Source organism: Acipenser ruthenus, chromosome 3, assembly GCF_902713425.1.
Source record: "Acipenser ruthenus chromosome 3, fAciRut3.2 maternal haplotype, whole genome shotgun sequence".
Taxonomy (NCBI): Eukaryota; Metazoa; Chordata; class Actinopteri; order Acipenseriformes; family Acipenseridae; genus Acipenser; species Acipenser ruthenus.
Genome location: NC_081191.1, coordinates 75,187,081 through 75,210,999, shown reverse-complemented (window position 1 = coordinate 75,210,999; position 23,919 = coordinate 75,187,081). Strand labels below are relative to the sequence as shown.

General features: G+C 35.7%; 1 protein-coding gene across 4 annotated transcripts in view; it reads left to right on the top strand.

The window, feature by feature from the left end:
- LOC117394383 (RB1-inducible coiled-coil protein 1-like) overlaps window positions 1-23,919 on the top strand; it is an 82,173-nt gene that overhangs the window by 5,154 nt on the left and 53,100 nt on the right. For 2 of the 4 annotated variants that reach the window (XM_059016823.1, XM_059016831.1), the window contains 7 exons: window positions 410-591; window positions 6,045-6,174; window positions 11,745-11,871; window positions 12,967-13,137; window positions 13,699-13,901; window positions 20,767-21,184; window positions 23,292-23,462. In XM_059016823.1, coding sequence (XP_058872806.1) covers window positions 6,104-6,174; window positions 11,745-11,871; window positions 12,967-13,137; window positions 13,699-13,901; window positions 20,767-21,184; window positions 23,292-23,462 — 1,161 coding nt within the window. In that variant the 5' untranslated portion in view covers window positions 410-591; window positions 6,045-6,103. The remainder of the gene's footprint in view (window positions 1-409; window positions 592-6,044; window positions 6,175-11,744; window positions 11,872-12,966; window positions 13,138-13,698; window positions 13,902-20,766; window positions 21,185-23,291; window positions 23,463-23,919) is intronic. The other 2 variants (XM_059016835.1, XM_034921105.2) reach the window with 1 other exon arrangement.

Below are 23,919 nucleotides of genomic sequence, written 5' to 3'. Positions count from 1 at the left end.
GTTTTCAGTGGATGTTTTCATGTGTGTTTACCTTTTTGTACGTAATTTCTGGTTTTATTCCCAGCCAGCGCAAAATCCATCATATCTTTGTTGTTTATTAATATTTTTTAACTGCATAAAATATATTTTATTTCTATTGATGAAATCTATACAGATATGTATTGGTGTGTTTGACCTGCAAGACACACTTTAAAGATGTGGGCAATCATTAGTATAATAATGAAGTGGCTTTTTACTTGGGCATAGTATGTCAACCAATTAGGACTGGGTCTCAACCAGAAAAGGGACATTTTGTTGCCCAACTGTCTCAGATTTTGCTAAAAAAAATTAACCAGGGTGTTTTGGGCCCGCTGAGTTTAGAAATGATACCAATTTTTTTATTTTTTTATTTTTTAATTTCCCCTTCCAGCTGTGATCTGGCAAAAGTCAACCTAAAGTGAAAAAGTGACCCTGACCAGAAAAATCACCCTGGGCTCAACTTAGACGCTACCATCATGTGTAGCACCTCGTTCAACTCCTAATCAGGGCTTTCGGAAAAAAAAAAAAATCCAGGAGCACCTAACTCACTTTTAGCAAGTTGCCAGACGAGGGGTAAGTGACAAGTTTATTCGAACTTCAACCCAACCCTTTATCCTGCAGGGGATGTGGGTCCTAAAATGTTAGTATGGCTGTAAGGACCTTAGGGACCACTCTTCCTAATTTTGTGAAACACTTTTGGTTTCAGGTCCCTCCACTGGTCATTAACCCCCTCTGAAATTTTATTTTTTGATATTTGTACCAAGTTTAAGCCAAAATAATTCACGTAGGGTGGATAGATGTTGATGAGATCTATAAGAATCAAGCAAAATATAGATTTTTGGCAGATTTAAGTTGCATTTGGCATGCATTTGAGCATTGCTTATGGCCACTTTGAGGCTAAAGTACCACATAGTCCTAACCGAACTGTTGTTATTCTTCAATTTTGCATTGTCGAGGGTTAGATCTAGAGTAAAAGGTGACAGGGTGTGCTTCCAGTGGCACTAGCTTGGAGCTAAGGGGTTACGAACAGGGCCCTGTGAAAATCGCAATTTCACGGGCTGTGTGAAAATCGTGAAATTAGCCCAATACCATGATTTTTACAATATTCTTAAGAAACAAAAATTATTTCATAATTATTTGTATTTCATACAAAAAAAATCACATTAGCGAAACTGTACAGCTCTGATATGTGCCTGCGTGTAATATTCGCCATGCACGCAGTGCTGAGCAGTGATTGTCATGTGACTATATGCAGTCTAAGCGGGAAATTAAAGTACTACACACTGTAAACAAGAAAATGGATGTCTCCTAAAAAGGCAAGAAATGTGTCTGCAGCAGATCACATAAAGCGGTATCCAGCAGGAGTTTACACAGCAATGGAGGTAAGCTCTTCTGTACGTCCTGCAACGTTACTGTAGATCACTACCGAAACCTGTCTGTTGACAGCAAGTATTCACCGAAAGAGAAAGGTGGAAATCCAGAGCAGTACTGCGACTGCTTTACTTGTGAAGAAACAAAAAACGGTGACTTCCATATTCCAAAAGTCCACATTAAATTTTGACCTGACAGAGGCTTTTGTTTGCGCAAGTATCCCTTTTGAAAAATTGGACAACCAAAAGTTACAGAAATTCTTCAGACAGAGTGTAGCAAATGGTGGAGTGATTCCTTCATCAGCCCAGCTGAGACGTGAATACTTACCTAAAGTTGCCGAGTATCACAAGCAGAAGATTATGGAATTGGTAAAACAGTCTGATTGCTTGTCAGTGGTCGCACTGACGAGTCGACTGATGCGCAAGATCAGTATGGGTTACACATTGTATTTGTTTTGCAAGACCTAAATGGTGAACATGCACCTGACGTACTAGAACTGAAAGCTGTCCTTGCAGATACACTTTACCTACAGGCTGTTAATTACAACACTGTTTCACAAGCTATTGTAAAGTGCTTGAATAACTTGGATGTTAATTTTGATGTCAGTGCATTTATCTGTGTATTTGCTGTTTAAAAAAAAAAAATAATAATCTGTACACATAATTTATAACATATTTCCATGCACATTCCGCAAAATATGATACTTTACCCGTGACACTGCCATGAATTTTAAAGAAAATGTCCGCGATTTTCACAGGGCTTTAGTTATGAACTTGTGTGCGGAACTTAGATTTCTTTGTTACAGTGACACATTTGAAACTACCAAAACCTCACTTAGGTGTGTGTTAACTACAAACTGATAGAAAACATCGAATCATCAAATTTAAAATTATTGCGGGTGTGAACTGGAACAGGGAGCGAGCTATTCTTCACAATGTTCTTCCATTCTTAGAACAGTCTGTCCTTGCCTGAAACCAAAGCCAGGCCAAACGAAGAAATCATAGAAAACAAGTGCTGCACTGCACAGTCAGTTTGTCAACTCTGTTGAAATTAACTTTGTACATTCAACTTAAAAAAGAAACGTCCAAATTAGAAACATCAAAACTCCCTTTTCGCCAACACAATTTTAAAATGAATGTAGTCTGCCTTGATTGTAGTAAATGCAGACTTATGTGAAACAAATAGGCCTACTAGCTAACTATTACACATTATGAAGGCACATTTGTTTTGTCAAAATTACAGATTACTTTTTTTTTTTTAGTCAGCATTATTTAAAAAAAAAAAAAAAAAAAACTCTAGCATTCCCTTAAATGCACATCTAGTCCTTGCTCATTCTACTGCTTGTGTTCACTGTTCAGGTGAAAAAAAACCTAATCTGGCTGTCCCAGCCTTTTCGCACCACATAAATGTAGCGCACGGCATTGAATATTCCTAACTCGGTTGGAATGACTAAATCAAAACAAACAAACAAACAAACAAAAGAAGAACCATAAGAACCACAGTTTTAGTACTTTTCATTTTCAAAAGTATAAAATAAGTGCTACAGTGTTGCCAGGGATATAGGAATATCCCTACTATTCCTATATTATACGTTTTTGGAGAGGTTAGCTGCATATACAGAAGTTAATGGGAAACAAAAAGAGGCTATATTTGTAGCTTGACTTGACCTTAGTGTGAATGATCGATTTCAGCTCCATGTTATCATATGGATTTATTCAGCCAGGTTTAATATCTCAAGACTATGCCAAAAGGAAATTCTCTTAACATTACTTTTGGAAATAACGTGTACAGTCTGTTGTGACGGAGTCATATTTAACCAAAATGCTATAAATCCTATCGACTGTGCGCCACCAATCCCATTTAATTTACACTTCGCAGCCTACCAGATGTGGTATGTATCCTGTACACTCTCCGAGCATTTTTACATTTTTAAAATTGCTTCCCACCCACCTTGTCTTTGTATTCCGGTGTGTTTTTTATATGTACATTGAGTGAAGTTGGCGACTCAGTGAGTGCAATAAGTTGCATTAGAAATGGAGAAATTAATTTGCTACACGAGGTAACGGTTGCAGGGACCAGCACTGGTATTTACATTTACTGGATCCGAGGATGACCCAAGCCCCAGTGCATTATTTGTCAGAAAGTTTTTTCATACAAAACTCTTAATCCTGCAAAATTGAGATGCAATTTATCTACAGAGTTCAGAATGTGAAAGAAATAACCTTTTTAAATAAAAAAAAACAGCAACTTTCAATGTGTAAAATTACAACATTCCTTGATGAACTGGTAGCGAAGATTCAAGCACTGGAATCTCATTAAGTTCGGTACGTTATATATATAGCCTTCTTTACTTCCTACATGTACTTATACATATAGGCTACACATACAAGTTAGTTTCAAAATGCTGTTGTGAGAAAATCCATGGCAAGTGGTCTTTTTTTCAGATTTCAGGACATTATATGTTAGCACTCAGTTTCTTGTATTTGTCAAACCATTGACTTATTTAATAAATAAGCCATATCTTCTAAAACTATATGTATTTAGCAGTGTGGAGTAGTGGTTAGGGCTCTGGACTCTTGACCGAAGGGTCATGGGTTCAATCCCCAGTGGGGACACTGCTGCTGTACCCTTGAGCAAGGTACTTTACCTAGATTGCTCCAGTAAAAACCCAACTGTATAAATGGGTAATTGTATGTAAAAATAATGTGATATCTTGTAAGTCGCCCTGGATGAGGGCGTCTGCTAAGAAATAAATAAATTATTTATTTATTTATTATTATTTACCATTAACATGACACTCTATATGAATTATTAGGATGGTTTTGAAATTGACTGAGGTTGCCTCATTTGTGCAAGCCAATATACTAAGTAAATGCAGTACTGTACATCTGTTCAGTACAAAATGCTTTCATTCACGCCGATGTTATACCTGTATTTTTCAGTTACGATAAGAACTGTTGTGCAGATGATTTGAATGTGAAAAATTCCACAACTTTTGAAAACAAATTGTTTAAAACTATTTTCTTTCTTTTTTTCTGCTTAATTTTTTTTTAAAAAGTCTGTAAAGTGAAAGGAATTCTCTCTCTTTTTTTTTCTTTTTTTACATTTTCATATAGACCTATTTGTTGTCTCCATAACTATGTGTTTGTGTATCACTTTAATAGTGGACAGGTGTCAGACAAATGACGATGACGTTTTGTGTGTGACGGGCAGCAGTTTATCGTAGTGGAAACGCTGGACCAATACAAATTACTTATTTTCTGGCCTACAATTGTTTAAAAAAATTCCTCTTGCTTCTCTTTGTTTCAACTTTACTATTTTTAAAAGATCTATTTTTTCAGCAGGCGTGATTGTGCTTTTCTCAGCATTTTCAAAAAGAGCTTTTTGAGCATAGCAACGCCAACGATGTCAACGTATTGACGTTTTATAAACGTGTGTTCTATTGAGTCATATTGGGTGACACTCCTAAACAGTGTCATTAGTGTATTCACTGGTTCCCATCCGGTATCTGTATGGTTAAATGTGCTTAGACTGTGCTACATGAGATGTATTTGGGCATGACTATCATCTGTATGACATTTCCCTGCCGATGATGACAACTGAAAGTGCAGAGGCTAGGACCACCCCCACTCTCCCCATCAAATTGCACCCTGATGTGAACTGTGGAAATTTTGTGAGAATTTGGTCAACCAAAAGAGGAATGATGTGGTGACAGAATTCAGGGAAAATAGAATTTACACTTAGTGTCTTTCTGCTGGAAAATGTCATTTATACAGATGATATTCATGCCTAAATATATTTGTGCTGCATCTCATGTAGCACACAAATTATGTTAATGTCATTTGGGTCACATAGTTAGAATTTCTCCAAGTCTAATCTGCAGGAAAACAAAACAAAAAACCCCCAAAAACCTTAAAAAGAGAAGTCATTCAAACATCAATATAATTCAGCTGCATGGTTTATTATTCATGCAGCTTACTATAATAAATAAGTTTTTGTAAAAAGACACTGTTCTGCTCCAGTACATTCTTCTAAATGCAGTTACCGTACAGGAGATCTGTGGGCTGAAATTGTCAGGAAGTACTGCATTAAATTGTTCTCAACAAAGTGGGTTATTTTGTGATGAATCGAATGAAGGGTTTTAGGAAATACAGGTATACTATTCTAAGTTTGGTGGCTACTGTATACGTAGCGTTTGAATGACATTTTTATTTGGTAGTGTGCTTATAGGTAATGGGGTGCTTTCACCACCAAATTATTCTGCCCAGATCCAACCAAGGTTTAAGCTCTTCTACTGTGTGATTTATTTTTAAAATGCATTCGCTTCCTAATAAATGGTGAATATAATGCACAGCTGCCCAAAAAGAAGTAATTTGTTACAGGTTGTATAATTTTTAGTGGTGCAATCAGCACACTAATTTTGTGTTTGGTTATCGTATAGACATTTATCAACAGTAATTGATGCATTGATGTTTTATTTTTCAAAATAAAGAACAGGCATTAGTTTTTTTTTTTTTAACAGAAGATCCAATAACTAAAAACACCATTGTGCATAACAGTGTAGACTTTGTTTTTACAGCTGTAGCAGGGATTGAATGTTACTAAAGCTTGTTCCTAATACTTGTTCTGTTTTTTTGTATTCTTTCTTGGTCTAGGATTCTAAATGACTAAATGAAAATCGAAGGGAAACGTGAAGGACGCTGGAGAAATCAACATGAACTTATATGTGTTTCAGGTCAACAATGGAAGTACCCTGACTTTTGATACTGAACTTGCTGTACAAACGTAAGATTTAATATTTAAATAAACTTATTCTGCAATGTATTGACAGCAAGTTAAACAGTAAGTAGAGGTGTTCCGATAAACATACTTTTTATATATTTTTACACTTACAAATTTAAACTCTCTCTCTCAAAGGTATTTTCAAGATGTCTGCTTAGTGTACACGGGTTTGAGATCAGAGGTGTGCCCTCTCCCTGATCACTGACAGGAGGCGAATGTTTTTTTTCCTACTAGTATTCCTGAAGAGACAGGCCCCAATAAAGCACGGGCAGTGACGATGGTGTGGTTTCTTTCTTTCTTTCTTTCTTTCTTTCTTTCTTTCTTTCTTTCTTTCTTTCTTTCTTTCTTTCTCGTGTGAGTGTGGGTGAAGCTTTGGAGTGTGTGTGAGAGCTGCTGAGGTCTGTGGTTGAATTATTTTTTTGTTCTACTGTTGCGCTGTTCTGTTTTTTTTAGTATTTAAAGTGGTTTTTAAAAAAAGGGGGGCTGACTGGCTGTGTCAGTTTCTGGCCAAAATGGCCAGTTCGGGGGGTCATAACCCCTCGAATTAACCCTTTGAAAAACTAACTAGGAGACATGGAGTAAAGCTTTCACCGGAACAGTTTTGCCCCCTCGAGAGGTGTGTGCTAGTGGTCGGGGAGATAGTGGGATGCGAGAATATTAAATCTGCCTCCCATATGAGTGGAGCTATTATAATTTTTCTGAAAAAAACTGAATTAGTAAATCAGATCGTAGAAAAGGGGATAGTTTTAAACGATACGTTCACACCGGAGTTGCCGCTTGCAGCCCCGGCACGAAAAATAACTTTAAAGTTTAAAATCGATAATCACAATTACGTGATTGTGATGTCTTTTTATTGGTATTAATCTGATTTTTAATACCACAGTTTTTATTTTCGGTACCAGTTACAGGAAAAAAAAAAAAAAAAACACAGACCAGCTTGCAAACTTCCAGACAGGCCAGGCTAAAATGGCAATTTACAAGAGTAGAAAAAATAGAGTGAAGGGGGAGGGGAGTGAGGATGTGATAATTGTTTTTAAAATGTTAGTGAAATGTAGACTAAAAATTGAGTATGGGTACTATAAATTAATGAAAGATATAGGAATATTTGAAGAACTGTGGTGTGTTAATGACGTATTGTGTAAAATAGATGGAATAGATTTAAGTATTAAAAAAAAATAATAATAAAAAAAGGTTTTTGAATTTTGAAGTAATAGGAAGCGAGCTATTAAGACAAAAAAATGTATTCTGTTTAATCAAATGAAAATAAAGGAAATTGAAAAGTCAAAAAGTCTGTCTCGTAGCAAAGGATTGTGGGTCGTGCGTGAGGAGGTGCTGTGAGTAGAAGCTCTGCAAACTTTTTTACTGCATTTTTCTGGTTATAAAAAAATTGCAGCTACTGTTTGTCTTTTTAAACTTGTGAGCTGACTTTTGTCAGCTTGAGGCTCCCAGTATGTGGTCACATTCAGTGGGTTTTGAGGTTTTTAACCTGCAGGCACGGGTTTAAATGCCTGCAGGTTAAATCTGAAAACACTGTAGAATATTTTCTTGCTGTGGGAGAATTTATTGGTTGTGGTAACACAAAATCAGCTTCCAGAATGAACAAAGCAATTTGTTGCTTTCCTTAGCCAGGAGCAGCTTGTTAATAGATTGGTTCAGAGTGGGTTCTGGGTTTAAAGAAAAATGTTTCTGGTTTTACCTTTATTCACCCCTTCAAAAAAGGTCATGCTGTCTAATGTTCCCCCTTTTAATAAAAAATGAAGTCCTGGAGAGAGAGAGCTGTCCCGTTATGGCAAGACTGTGTCTCCTATAAAAATGATACCGCTTCGTTGTAAATGCCCAGATATTAAGCACTTAATGTCTTTAAGGAGACAAACATTCATGTTACTGAGGGATCAGAAGGAAATACTGGACCTTCCAGTAAAGATCACTAGACAGTAAGGACTATATTATTATTATTAGTTCTGAAACTATGAGATGTTTTAAATGTGGAGAGCATGGGCATCTGAAGCAGGTCTGCCCCCAAAATAAACAACCAGCTGACAGTGCAGACAAGTTTATCAGTGCTAAGATTGCACAGAGAACGCAGGTGGAGAGTAAGGAGGCTGGACAGGAGAGACCAGAGCCAGCAGCCCAGTGCTGCGGTGAGACAGAGCTCTTTGAGTCACAGCAGCGCTGTCGCTGCGGTGGCTCAGGGCTTGGGGACAGGGAGTCACGACAGAGCCGGACCTCAGTCTGAATCTTTGTTGGATCCCTGTTAAGGGAGAGGGGTGAGCGGTAGCACTGGGGCTCAACTTAGTGCTACTGTCGCTTGTTCCTCATCTGGCTCCCAGCCAAAGTTGGAAGCGCTTGATGCTGAGGAAATTGAACAGGAATCGATGAAGAATCAGAGATATCCGGCTGTGACGAAGACGGTGAAGAAGATGGGGCGCTCCCTGACATCTCGCTGTTCTCTGACATCTCGGCTAGTCAGCAGGTTAGACCCAAGCTTTGCACTGAAACAGATCACTGATTTTCTAGATATCACCAAGGAACAAAGGGGGATAGAAGTGAAGCATTACTTCCCTAATTTAAAATTATTTCTGTGTTCCTGCAACGTAGTACTAAGGAAATCTACAATTGTTGAGTTTGACCAGAAAAAACAGTTCTGTTTATTCAGTGGTGTTAGATGTCTGTTATTATTATTATTATTATTATTATTATTATTTATTTCTTAGCAGACGCCCTTATCCAGGGCGACTTACAATTGTTACAAGATATCACATTATACATTATTTCACATTATACAGATATCACATTATTTTTACATACAATTCCCCATTTATACAGTTGGGTTTTTACTGGAGCAATCTAGGTAAAGTACCTTGCTCAAGGGTACAACAGCAGTGTCCCCCACTGGGGATTGAACCCATAACCCTCCGGTCAAGAGTCCAGAGCACTAACCACTACTCCACACTGCTGTTACAACACTGTTTAAAAAATTAAGCTTTACTATGGGTAAGTTTCACTCCAGTGCCCTTTCATCTCCCTTTGGGTTTAGCCTATTTTGGTTTAAACTCTTTTTAGCTTCTATGGCATTTTTTCAAATAGGATCCCTAAATAAAAATGGCAGCAGAGATGTACATAAAAGATCCTTACTGTTTGAGTTTTGTTAAACAGAAGCAGGGCGGTGTTGTGTTCTTAAAAGAAACGCACACAGATGCAGAGAATCAAACACTGGTTAAGAGACTGGAAGGGAGAAGCAGTTTTAAGCCATGGCTGTAATGTTAGTGCTGGGGTTGCTGTTTTATTTTCTCCAGGGTTAAGAGCTCAGTTAAGTGGTATACATGAAATTGTGCAGGGTTGTCTTAAGAGTGGAGGCAAATATAGACAATGTTTTTTACTTTTTGTAACATATATGCCCCTAATGTAGGGAATGAATGTATTGCCTTTTTTAAAAAACTAGCCCAAGCTCTTATCAAACTGAAGCCCTGAAAATGTTATTTTACTAGCTGGTGATATTAACTGTACCGTGGACCATGTTGCAGACAGGAATCATGAAGAACCTCACCCTAAATAAGAGTGCTTTTAATCTAGTTGATGAGTGGAGAGTTTTTAATCCCACAGAGAAACAATACTGTCTTGGTTAAAAGCTAATTCAAATCAGATAACAGCTTACACCTTACAGCACCTTTCATTTTTCTTTATACAAGATCGTCTTCAGTTTTATACAATATTAATACATAAATAAATAAATCAGATGGTTTGATCATTCCATTTAAAAGCATAGGCATGCAATATAGCTTCTTTAATCTGAAAAATTCCCGGAAAACAGAAAAGGTGGAACACTGCTCATATGGTAAACTTACATTCTAATCACCCTGTATATTGTGTGTGTAATTTTGTACACTCTATACACTGAATGCATGCCTGCCACAGGGCTCCCCTGGGTCCTAAACCCTGCTAGATATAGACAGGGATTGCAGTAACCACACACTGGCCATGACTTCTGCAGACATTAAAGGTTTGCTGACATAAGGGCAGCAGTGTGGAGTAGTGGTTAGGGCTCCGGAGGGTTGTGGGTTCAATCCCTGGTGGGGGACACTGCTGCTGTACCCTTGAGCAAGGTACTTTACCTAGATTGCTCCAGCAAAAACCCAGCTGTATAAATGGGTAATTGTATGTAAAAATAATGTGTAGAAAAAAAACCCAAATGTAATTGTATGTAAAAATAATGTGATATCTTGTAACAATTGTAAGTCATCCTGGATAAGGATGTCTGCTAAGAAGTAAATAATAATATAGCTATTTATTACCATTCACTTTTGCCCCTGCCCCCCCCCCCCCACTCCAAAGTAGTCTAGTTTGATACATTTGGGGCTACCCAGAGAATAATATAAACAGATTGATAATTCAAAGTAGTCTCACTTTGATATGAAGGAATTTATGTATTTATGTATTATTAATATTGTATGAAACTGAAGATGATCCTATATGAAGAAAAATAAACTAACTTACTTTAAGAAAGGGACATACTGTATTGTATTGTGTATGTTTATCCACAACTTTAAACACTCAATTGTAAATCTTACTTAAAAAAACATCCCTGTTTTCATCCCTTCATGTAAAAACGAGACTAGTTGGAATTCTCCAGGGTAGCCCCAATTGTAAAACTATTAAAAAATAAATAAATACATAAATAAATAAACCTTAATGTGGTAGCCTAATAAATACATTGCCGACCTAGGCGTTTAAATAACATTATCAAACCATACTATTTATTTAATATTTGTTTGTTTATTTATTTATTTATTTACATTTCAGAAGTACAAAAACTGATCTTCTTCAAATCGGCTTTGGGTAAAGTGCATTTTCTGGATTCTGATGGGGTCATATTTTGGCTTGGGGTCCTTATATACATAAATAGATTTAAAAAAAAAAAAAACACCCTTGTCACTGCCGCAGCTTCATTGGGGCCTGTCTCTTCTGAAATACGGGTAGGAAAAAAATGTACGCTTACTGGCAGTGATCAGAAAGAGGACACACCTCTGATCTCAAACCTGTGCACGAAGCAGACATCTTGAAAGACCTTTGAGAGAGAGTTTACATTTATAAGTGTACAAACTTGTCAGGATTAACGGGTATGTTATTTACTTGTCAGAAATTAAAGGTATGTTATTTAAATAGTTGTAGTAACGTGGGGACGTATAACTATTTTTCAGAACCCCGCTACTTACTCTTTAAGTTGCTTTCATAGGTAGTGTACAGAGATACAGTACAATGTACTGTATATTTTGATCACACTCAAAGCTCAGCAACCGTATCAGCATCATGAATTGGAAAAAAAAAAAAAAAAAAAAAAGAAATACATTACTAGGGAATGCAGGGGTGGGGCAAAGCAATATATCAAGTCTTGCGTGCTCACCCTTGTCCCCAATTCCTTTGTGCCTTTTCCTTTGTTTAGTTTTTTTTTACAATTTAAGATTAAAATGTGATATGTCTGTTTTAAATACTGTTGTCATCTTGACCGACATTTGTTAAAAAAAAATCAATTTCTATTAAATTTTTCTTTGTTTTTTTATGATTTGTGTTTTTAGTGTTGCAGACCTTAAACATGCTATCCAGGTCAAATATAAGATTGCTACCCAGCACCAAGTTCTTGTCGTCAATGGTGGGGAATGCATGGTTGCGGATAGGCGTGTTTGCAGTTATAGCGCAGGCACGGTAAGTGTAAAGTAAAAATCTTTTTGCATCTTGCTAGCATCTGAATTTCCCTTTTGATACACTTTAGGCATGATATGTCGTATCTGCCAATTCCTGTACAATATGCAGCGCTATTTTCACTTCCTTTCCCACTATACATTATTGTTACTCAATTATCAGTACAAAAAGTGTACCATTTAAGTAAAATGATACATTTTACAATTCTCATAACTTTAGTGCTTATTTTCATCCATCACAGCACCATAACTTCAAAAATAATAAGAGTTTAGAGCTAATATTTTGGGATTCTTCCCAAATCAATGTACTTGCATAAGCAATATCAAAATAATCAGACAGTGAGGTGGGAAAGATCCCCAAATGTAGTCCATTTGGTGTGGAATGACCCTGTTTTCATTACAGTTACATAACTATATCTAAAGATGAGGAAAGGTTTACCTGATTTTCACAAATGTACTGTCAGAACACATTATATTCTTAGCACTCGTTTAGCACTGTGCCAGAGAATCAGCTGAAAGCCTGTATACCCACTGACTTCATACATACACAGTCCCCCATACTTCCTGTGTTGAGGCAGGCACACAGTCAGCGACACTTAAAACAACCAATGGGTGATCACATTTCAAATCAAATAGGAAAGCTTGGCTGGTGGCTGACACAGCCACTACATGTGGTAAGAAACTGCTTTTAATCAGAGTTCCCATTATCATATTTTCTGATGCATTCTCTTTTTCATTTTTTTCTGTTTTTTTACTTTCATTTTAGTATTCTGTATAACAATATACTTAACTGATCAAAACGGACTTGCTTAAAAATAGTTTTAAAGCTGGTCAGATAGAATTCTGGAAATAAATCAGGCTGTAACAAAATAATCAAATTCCTTTATGGTAACCTCCGACCCCCATCCCATCCATCCCATCCATCCCATCCATCCCATCCATCCCATCCATCCCTACCAAAGATTCATGCCCAGAAATTAGTGAATACTTTGTGGGATTTCACACGAACATGTCAGGAATTAACTGCTTCTTTTGCTTGAGTCTGATCTAAATCTGAATATGAACAATCCCATTTCTGTTCTTTTTCCTTGCCCTATAGGATACAAATCCAATTTTTCTGTTCAACAAAGAGATGATTTTGTGTGATCGCCCCCCAGCTATTCCTAAAACAACTTTTTCAGTGGAAAATGAAATGGAGCTGAAGGTGGAAGAATCTCTAATGATGCCAGCTGTTTTTCACACTGTTGCCTCAAGAACACAACTAGCTGTGGTAATTAGATTTTGTTTTTTATGTACCCGACTGTATGATTAGGTATCTTAATATGTTTTACCATAGTCTACTCCTGTTTTCTTGTCATTTGATACTGAGATGTATGATTTCAGTATTATCAGTATGTGTCCATCTTGAAGCAAACAATTATATTTTGTCAACATTGGGAGTATAATCGAGATAGATGGACAACCTTGATAATTTCCTAGATTTTACTCTACCCAAAACCAAACATATTTCCATTAAATTATAAGAATAGGCAAATGCCAGCCCCACCTGTGCTCTACCTGTCTGAATAATTGTAGAGTAGGTGGTGCTGGCAGAGTTATAAAGTTACTCTGTCATGTTGTTTGAATGGAATAAGGAAGGCTGTTCAGTGCTGGCACTTAGGATTCTATAGACAAGCACAAAGTAGCTCAAAGGCAGATTTATAGAAAATTATATAACTCAATATTATAGCAACAAGCACTTAGAATTATTACAAAAAACATGAAATAGTAAGGGCAGTATCATTGACAATTGACATGACATACTGAGTGATTGTATTTATTTATTTCGAAGGAAATGTTTGAAGTTGCCAAGAAGCTTTGTTCATTTTGTGAACGCCTAGTCCATGATGAACACCTTCAACACCAGGGCTGGGCTGCCATAATGGCTAACCTGGATGACTGTACACTCTCTTATCAGAAGCTGCTTTGTAAATTTGAAACTGCCTATAACAATTATCAACAGAGCATTGAGGACATTAAGCAGAAACTTGCCAGGTAGGCTTCTTTCCATATATATTTTATTCGGTGTATAATGGTATAGTAAATATAGACTGGTGAGGAGGCTCATAGTGGGAAACTGTAGCCCACCAGAGAAGAACTATAGTTACCAACAGGGTATTATAATGCCTGAAGCCGCAGGCTGTCTCCTGGAGGTAACTGTAGTTCTTCCTGAGGGGCCTTTAGTTTCCCACTATGAGCCCAGGTCTGCAGTCTATATGTTTTATGACTCAGTCAAGTAAATTACAATAATTAATAAAGCTTTAGTTTTAAATGGTACATTACTGGTTTTTTTTTTTGGCATAGAACTGTCTGTCTGACTTTCTCATTATGTTGTATTTATTTACATCAAGTTGGATTTTAGAAAGTCAGAAAACACTGAAAGCAACGTTTTTATTACGATTTTAGTGTTTGCAGCATCTTTGTTATGTAGTATATTTTGTAATTAATTTTCTGTTACGTAACAAAATCGATGTCCAGGTGCGACATTTTTCTTTGTGTGTGGAGAGGAGGAGGCTCAGCATGATTATGTAATTTGTGGGAGGGAAAAACTAATTATTGACTGAAAACAACATCACAGGGCAATAGTTATATCTATTTTTGGTCATTTGATGAGTATTTGATGAGGTTTTAACCAATTACATGCCAGAATTTCCAAGGACTGATTTTATATAATTATATAGTTGTAGTAAAAAGTTTACATACCCCAATGGAAATTTATAATTTCTCAAAAACAAATAATTATAAGAAACATGTTTTGTAGAAAAAAAATTTGCTTTTGTGAATGAGGAACAAAAGTTACAAGAAATAGATGGCTACAATTACTTATTTCAAGCAATTTTTTGGCAAAAAAATGCTAATTCAAAAGTATTCATACCCTGACAAGGAAATTGAAATCAATAGCTAGTTGAGACACCTTTAGCAATAATAACCTCTTTTAAACAATTAGGATATTTGTCAATGAGTTTTGGCATGATTCATTAGTGATTATTGACCATTCAACGCAAAATTGTTCCAGTTCATTCAAATTCTGAAGACTCCTCTTGTGCACAGCCTTCTTCAACTCATACCAAAGATTCTCAATCAGATTTAGATCAGGACATTGACTAGACCATTCCAGAACCTTGATTTTATTCTTCTTTAACCATTCTGAAGTAGATTTTGATGTGTGCTTTGGATCGTTGTTGTGTTGGAATGTCCAGCTGTGCTTTAAACCAAGTTTTGTAGCGGAGGGTTTCAAATGATTGGCCAGTATCTTTTGGTATGCTATGGAATCCATTTTACCATGTATTGGAACTAAATTTCCTGTGCCATTAGAGGAAAAACAGCCCCATAGAAGGATATTACCACCTCCATGCTTGACAGTAGGTATGGTGTTCTTTTCTTTGTACGCCTCACCAGACTTTCTCCAAACATATCGACTATCAGCGTGACCAAATAGCTTGATTTTTGTTTCATCACTCCACAAAACCTTTGACCAGAACTCGTATCCATCCTTCAAATGCCGTTTTGCAAACTTTAAGCGATTGTCCTTGTGACGTTTTCCTAAGTGTCTTTTTCCTTGGACTGCGACCATTGATACCATTACCATGCAATACTCGGCCTATGGTTGAAATGGAAACGCCAGTCCCACTTGCAGCCAATTCACTTTGAATATCTTTGGCAGTCAATCTCTGATTGTTATTAACCTTCCTCACAATTCTTCTACTTGTTCTTGGTGAAAGAACCTTCTTTCTTCCAGACCGAGGGAGCGTTGTGACAGTACCATGAGTCTTGTACTTCTTGATAATAGAAATAATAGTTGAAATTGGGATACTCAAATGCTTGGAAATCTTCTTGTATCCTTCTCCAGCTTTATGACAATAAATCATTTTCTGCCTAAGGTCTTCAGATAGCTCTTTACTTTTTTCCCATATTGACTTATTGGTAATGACAGCAATCATCCTATGCCTAACCATTTTATACACTCTAGAAATGTTCACCTAAAATCCAGCATTTTCTAGACTTTTGTAGATTAGATTCTGTATTATCATATTGAAATTTCTCACACTTTGTAGACAATACTCTCATAGCATCAAAGGGTATGAATACTTTTGAATGAGCATTTATGGAGTTTTGCAAATAAAATTGCTGAAATAAATAATTGTAGACATCTATTTCTTGTAATTCTTTTTCCTTGCCCACAAAAGCAAAACTTCTGCTACAAAAGATTTTTCCTGAAATTCTTTGTTTTTCGAGAAATTTCAAAAAATTATAAATTTCCATTGGGGTATGTACACTTTTGATTACAACTCTATGTGTGCGTGTGTTCGTGTGCGTGTGCGTGTGCGTGTGCGTGTGCGTGTGTGTGTGTATGTATATATGAGGTCGACACGGGTAATATATTGTACTGCATAAAGTATACTTTAGTCTCTGACATGTTTGGTTGTTTCTTGGACTTTATCCAAACAGAGAAAATATAATTGTCCCTTCAAAATACAGCAATTACTAATGTCACTTTTCACAAGGAGGTTTGCATGAGGATAAGGAGAGGCCATAAATTACAACAATAATTATTTTTAAGTAAAGTCACATTTAACATGAGCTAGTAAAACCTTATGTTTGCTTGCTTACCAAGCATTCCAAGCTGTTTGGCAGTGCAATTGCCTTATACAGTCTCATCAACAATGGAACTCCTCTTTAATCTGGCAATATTTTCTCAGGGACCTTAAAGGCATGTCTCCAAAATAATTCTTCAGGCTTGTGACTTGGATACAGGAGCTGATGCAGTTGTAAGAGTTAGAAGAAAGCCAGTTGTGCATGACAATGTGTTTAATGTGACCCTGCTGAGAGAGCATTAACCCTCATAAGGTAACCGGTGCTTTAGTATCAGTTATTATGTGGATCTAGTGACTTGATTTTTGTTTCCTTTTACGTAGTTGTCAGGCACCCACCATGTTACACTATGCATAGGATAATTCTAGTCTAGGTAGCCTGGTTGAAGTTCCCAAATTGTTTTAGGTTTGGGGTCCACATGGACCCCAGGTGTAGTGATCGATGGGTGTGAATATCTCAGGCACCATAATAGCAAGCTTTCTGGCTTGTTTGAAAGTACATAATTAAAGCTTTCCAATTATGTATCATATGTCCTGAACAGCAAATTACAGCAAACCGAAACTAAGGCTTGAGTCGTGACATAAGTCAGCTCCAAAGTTTCGTTTGTTGCCTATTACTCGGTCGCTTCAACAAATAGAGTTCTGGTTTCAACTTCATTTAAAAACGCAGGCCTTGCACTTTCAATTGATGTCAGGCATGCCTGTGTGCATACTTTCTACCACCCCCTCATTCAGTGCTCCAGTGCTGTGATGCACAGAAAATCAGTGTGTTCAAGTGCCTGCAACTCAAAAACGGAAAAAGCTAGGAATACAGTCAATATAATGAAAGAGGAGGCTTGGGGCTTTTCAGTGATATCTCACCTGCCTGTGACATGTTCCTAGAATAAACTACAGTGTCCAGAATACAGTGGTGCCTTCACTTGCTCGGAGACAGCTGTGCGCATTGAGCATCTTATCCATTTTGCATAGCATAAACAACACATTATACCAAATGATGTCTAGAAGTAAAGGAAAAGCAATATAAAGTGTTCATATACACATTTTCATTCATTCATTTACTCCAGTTGTTAGTTATATGTTGTTTTATTGCTGGGGTCCGGTTGGACCCCAGGTTACTAGGAAAGCCAGTTTTCTGACATGTCCTTATGAGGGTTAAAAAAGTTTAGTTATTAAATATATTTAGTATTAAAAAAAAAAATAATAATTAAAAGAAAGAAAACAAAACCAATGAATGTAAAAATATAAACACAAGAAATAATCACACCAACAGATCTGTTACAGACATTCTCATGATTCAAATTACATGTAGCATGACCCAGTAAGTGTTAATTTATCAGTATGTGCATTTTCCGGAAGGGTTGTTAAATATTAGAATATATAATAAAAACAAACAAAAAAAAAATACTAGTAAACATATTAGTAAGTCCACCTACCTACATTTGTTTCCTTGATGTAACAAGACCAGAGGGGGGTTGATCATACTTCATTTTTTATTATAAAAGTAGCTGTTTCCTTAGGTAATAATGAAACATATACATAACCACAATCTTTATGGAAATTTACTCCAATCAGCCCTGGTAGAGAAACCTGTGTTATTGACTGTCACAAAGACGGCCAGAGTGGGTGGCGTCAGACCAGAAAAGGAATACACAGAGACGGTGGTTGTGATGATGAGCCGAGTGCAATGGCTGCACTCAGCGTTTAATAACAAATAAAAGGGTTGTAAACAGTACACAAAACAGGACACGGCACTTGTGCCAAAATAAAAAGACAAACAAAACGTACTAAACACTAAACAGACGGTGCAGGACAGACGAACACAACACGGTGAGCAGATTACTACTACTACTTCTTCTTATTATTCTTCTTAACATTTACCTCCGCTCCAATCCCGTTCTCCACTCACCGAACACCTAACCCCGACTGCATGCTATGTGTCTCTATATATACTGTTGTGCTGGGATTCAATTACTAATAAATTATTCACTTGAATCCCAGCACGTGAATTAATTACGTGCAACCCCGTGCCACACATTACATTTAACCAGCACGTGAAGTGATTTGTGCTCTCCTCGTGCCTAAATACAAATCTACACTTTCTAAATACACGTGAAACACAGACCCGTTTATATACCGTGTACCAATGACTATACACCAACATTAACACACGCAACATACATACACAAATGCACACAGGGACGGGGCACATTGCCACATTGACAAATAGAGGAGCCAATAGAAATCCAGTAATTTTATGATTGCTCTGTTGAACAGAATCCTGCCTACCAAATGTAACCCATTATTAACCTCAGAGGCAAAGATAAAACAAATAAAAGATGCTGTACAAATCTTCTCAAATGAAATGTGAAAAAAACAGCACTGAAACACTATGTTTAAAAAAAAAAAAAAAAAAAAAAAAAAATGCTGAACCTCGCCTTCTTTAATATTAGTATCACAAGGGTCTCGTAATTTATAACGTCACAGAAACCCTAGATGTAATTATTTACCTGTAACTCAATGAAGCCTATCTATCTATCTATATATATATGTGTGTGTGCACATCATTAAATCGAGTAACAACAGATCAAATACGTTAAGGTGTAAAAAGAAATAAGGCCCAATAAGTATTTCCAGGAAAGAGATTGAATGTATTTTATTTTAATCTATTTTATTTGTATTTGCACATTAAGGTGTTTTCTCAACTTTTTGTGCAAAAAATACAATTTAAAACTATATGTAATACTAAATATTCTTTTGGGAGATCAGTTCAATGTATGGCTCCGTTCCTATTTTTTTTCCTATTCCTGTTTTAGTAAGTTTCCAGACCTTTTTATGGATACAAGGCCATTGCATGCTGCCTCTGTAATATAGCAGGGAATATGTCACAAAAAGCAGATGAGGGGGGCATAGAAACAGCAATTGTTTACATTAGTGCAGTAATATATGTCAGGAATGTTTCTGCAGTTCTGAAACTTAATGAAAGGACAGCAGTAACCAATAGGTGTTAAGTATCCGTGGAAGCTCTGCTGTTATTACATTGTTATATATCCAGTGTATGATGGTTTTCCTCAAGATAAATGCAATCCTTCGTTTTTTTTGTCCATTTGTGAATTAAAGAGCCAGTATCATGTCCATATAAGTTGTAACAATACCTATAAGATATATTAGACCTTGCTGTGCTGCTTCATTATGAACTGTTTTTTAAAACATAACTACTTATTGCTGTATCAGTAAATATTACATTTTAAACTGTGTTTTTGATTGATACTAAAAAAAGCCTGAAAAAATGTCTTTGTGAAGCTAAGGCAACCTAATTTTTGCTGTTCAATCTGTGGCTCAATTTACTGTTGTAATTGCAAACACAACATTTTAGAAGGTAATTTTCCATAAAATAGCCAATATATACAAATGATTTAACACCTATTTTGGGTGGGGGTGGGAAAAAAAGGTTTATTTTGAAATTACAGAAATAGCTTATTATCAATGTACTTTTTTTTGTTGTCATTGGACCAGTGCAATCATCAGTTGTGGGCTCTCCATGGAAAAATAACTTCACGCTATTTTGATAGTACCTTCAGGTTTTGTAGTAATTTGGGTGTCGATGTAGTTTTCTTTCATGGAGAGAAACGCCTAAATACAAATTACCTAATTAATATTAAGATACAGGAGTGTATATTTAAATGTTTCTGTCTGCGTTCGAGTTTGGCCTTACGTGACTAGTGATAATCATGCAGTTTTCTTAAACTGGGTTTCCACAAAGTTTTTAACTTGTGTTGAAGAACTGCAAGTGCAGCCTGCCTCATTTGGCTACCAAAAAATATAATAAAAAAGCAAGGAAACAAAACAAAAACCCAAACATAGCGTTACACTAATACAAAAAATGAATAGATACCAACATTACATAAGAAAGTCCTGTGTACTATTTGTGTATTATTTGCTAAACCATTTTTTAACTGCATATATATTTATTATAAACATATTCTACATGTACATATATCATATATACAAGTTTTCCTACAGAACCCTAGCTTCAACAATTCTGATCCTTATAGTCTACGAACTGAGATAAAATACCATCACTTTAGGTTAATGATATATAAATGATCTAGTCAAAATGTTTAGTACACAGTATATTTTCAAAATACTGGTAGTAAATCTACAATGTGCTGTTGCTGTTTATATTACATTTCAATATGCTATTAGTTTCATTTAATATGCTGTAAAAGTAAACATTAGCACATTTAATGATGTCTGTTGCCTTTTTAAAGTCTAGGGAATGCGGTATCTGTTATGGCTAAGATTCCACTCCTGGAGTGTCTGACCAGGCACAGCTATAAAGAAAGTTTGGAAAGACTGAGCTCACCTGCTGATCAGGAAGGAGCAGAGGATGAAACTGATGAGGAAAAATCTACTGAATCAGTGCTACACTCTGGAGAACCTAGAGCTAGTCATAAATCGTCAGCTTCATTTTCCATATCAGTGGAACATCCAACTCAGGACTGTGCAACACAAGAAGACAAAGAGACAAGCAGTAAAAGTCAAGATGCTGTGCTGCAAGACTGTGATCCGCAAGAGAAGAGTGACTTGCCATTATTTAATGTCTCTTTATTAGACTGGATAAATGTACAAGATAGACCAAATGACGTTGAATCTGTTGTCAGAAAGTGCTTTGACTCCATAAACAGAGTAAGTTTTTTTTTCTTTTTTCTGTCAGTTTTTATTTATTATTATTATTATTATTATTATTATTATTATTATTATTATTATTATTATTATTATTATTATTATTGTAGTAGTAGGGCTGTATTTTTTTCACAGTAAAAAATGCTTATTTCACTGCATTTCACAGAGGTATTTCAAGATATTTCACGATTAAACATAATATGTATCAAAGCAGAAAAAATAGCGTTGTCACATTTAAAATTGATAATTTTCTCCAGAATCATTATACAGCAAATGTTCTAAATATTTAAATACCTACCTGACAAACAGTGAGTAACCTCATCCAATTGTGGTAACATTGTTTTGTTTGTCTGACTCCAGTGACATACTTATTTTTGTCTGGAATACCCTTATTTCCCAAGTTGTTTTTGAATACTGTATGTGCACATTTCTGAACGGCACATTTCAGCTAATTTGCAGTCACATTTCCAACAACAAATATCTCAAAAACCATATGAGATACAGACCTTACATTTGGAGGCTATGACCGCTCATTCAGAACTTTTTGCTTTTTGGTACATATATAATTATTTCTATCTAATTGTATAATTGGTATCGAATAACCAAAAAATAATGGGTTGATGTCAATTACATGACCTTTGATGCATTTCTGACATTTCCATATATTCAGGATTATACTTTGTACAAGATTTATCCTTGAACTCTAACCCAGTGTTGCTCACTTTGGTTTATAGATGACATATCTATCTATCTGTCTATCGATCTATCTATCTCTATCTATCGATATTGATATAGGCCTAGATGTTACACTCATAGTCTGCATTCGGGCAATTACCATTTCGCGATTTGAGCATTTACAAATTATCAGAGAACAAAACGAAAAGTTATTTCGGTCTTTGAGCAAATTATTTTGATCAAATTGTGAATTGGAAAATATCATACCAGCAAAGAACGAAAAGCAAAAGGGACCGCTTCTACGGTCTTTGCTTGTTTGGTATTTTCCAATTCCGCAATTTGATTCGCTGTACTCAAATAACGAAACACAAAAGAAGAGACAGCTGCTTCTTGTCTCTTTTGAGCTTCGCTCTTTGCTTGTTTTATATTTTCTATATTTGATTATTTTTTTAGGTGATTGACTGAATCCTGACTGAGTGTAACACACACACACATATATATATATATATATATATATATATATATATATATATATATATATATATATATATATATATATATATATATATATATATATATTATATAAACATTTAAAACAAAAGTTGATAGTTTAGTACAGAGAAATAAATCCCAGTTTACATTAAGTATGGCGTGTGATTGTTTTTAACCCCTGGACTTAGGAATAATTTTCCACAGTATACAATAAGTTGTATTTGTGAAAATGGTATGGTTTTCCTGTCAGAATACTGAAGTGTGGTTATCCCATTTTACCAAAAGTATTAATTATTAAGATACTGCTTCTATAATACCATTATAAAAGCACGACTTTAAAATACAGACTGTTTGTTGCATCGTCTCTGTTAAAAAACAAAACAAAACTCTCTCTCTCTCTCTCTCTCTCTCTCTCTCTCTCTCTCTCTCTCTCTCTCTCTCTCTCTCTCTCTCTCTCTCTCTATATATATATATATATATATATATATATATATATATATATATATATATATATATATATCTTTATGTAATGTTATGGACCGATAGCCGATATAAACGAACTCCAGCTACTCGCCCTTTTTTCTGTTTTGATTAATGACACAAATAACACAAGCCTAGTAAAATTATTATTATTCCATATATGTATTGGATGTCTATCCATTTTTTAAATGAAATAGTTCCCTGGAAGTATTTTAGTTGACATTTATCCTGCTTACTTTAGTGTCCTTACTGCTTATATAAATTGATCAATATAAGGAGTAGGACAATGAAACATTTTGTATTTTGCAACTGAAACAGAGGAAATAATTGCACATGTCTTGGTGAAAGAGGCATCTGGATGTAGTTAATAAAACGTGTAATTTTTTTTATTTTTTTATCTCCATTTAAGTTATAAAATGTTGGAACCTCATATTTATACTGCCATATTTTCTTCACGTTACAGCTTGATCCAAGAATCATTCAACCCTTTTTGGCAGAATGTCGGGATACCATTGCCAAACTGGATAATCAGAACATGAAGGCTATTAAAGGTCTTGAAGACAGGCTATATGCACTAGACCAGATGATAGCCAGCTGTAAAAAGCTGGTAAATGAACAGAAGGAACTAGCACAGGTAAGTTCACTGGAAAATAACCATGGATGCATTCATGCTGTGGTTATATTACAAACTAATGCAATATTTTACAGCAGATTGGCCTTATCAACAGTAGATGCATTGTCAAAAGAGTTATTCTGCATATTGTAAAAATAATAATAATAATAATAAAAATAAACTGTTTCTTTTTTTCTTCTTTTTTCCCTCCACATGCCCTGTCCCCAATGCTCTCAATTACACTGCCCACATGAGTGGTTGAGAAGGACTCATATTTAGGCAGAATCATCAGCAAAGCCTCAGTAAAACATCTGTAAATAAACTTGATTATAAACTTAGTCTCATGCTGAACTTTTGGCCTTACCCCTAAATGAGACAGTAATATTCCTTTAGATTTGCAATATCATGATACTGCAGCTATGTTGAAAGTACTGTGTTCTCAGAAAAATCAATTTGCTAGACATTGAAGAGGAACTTT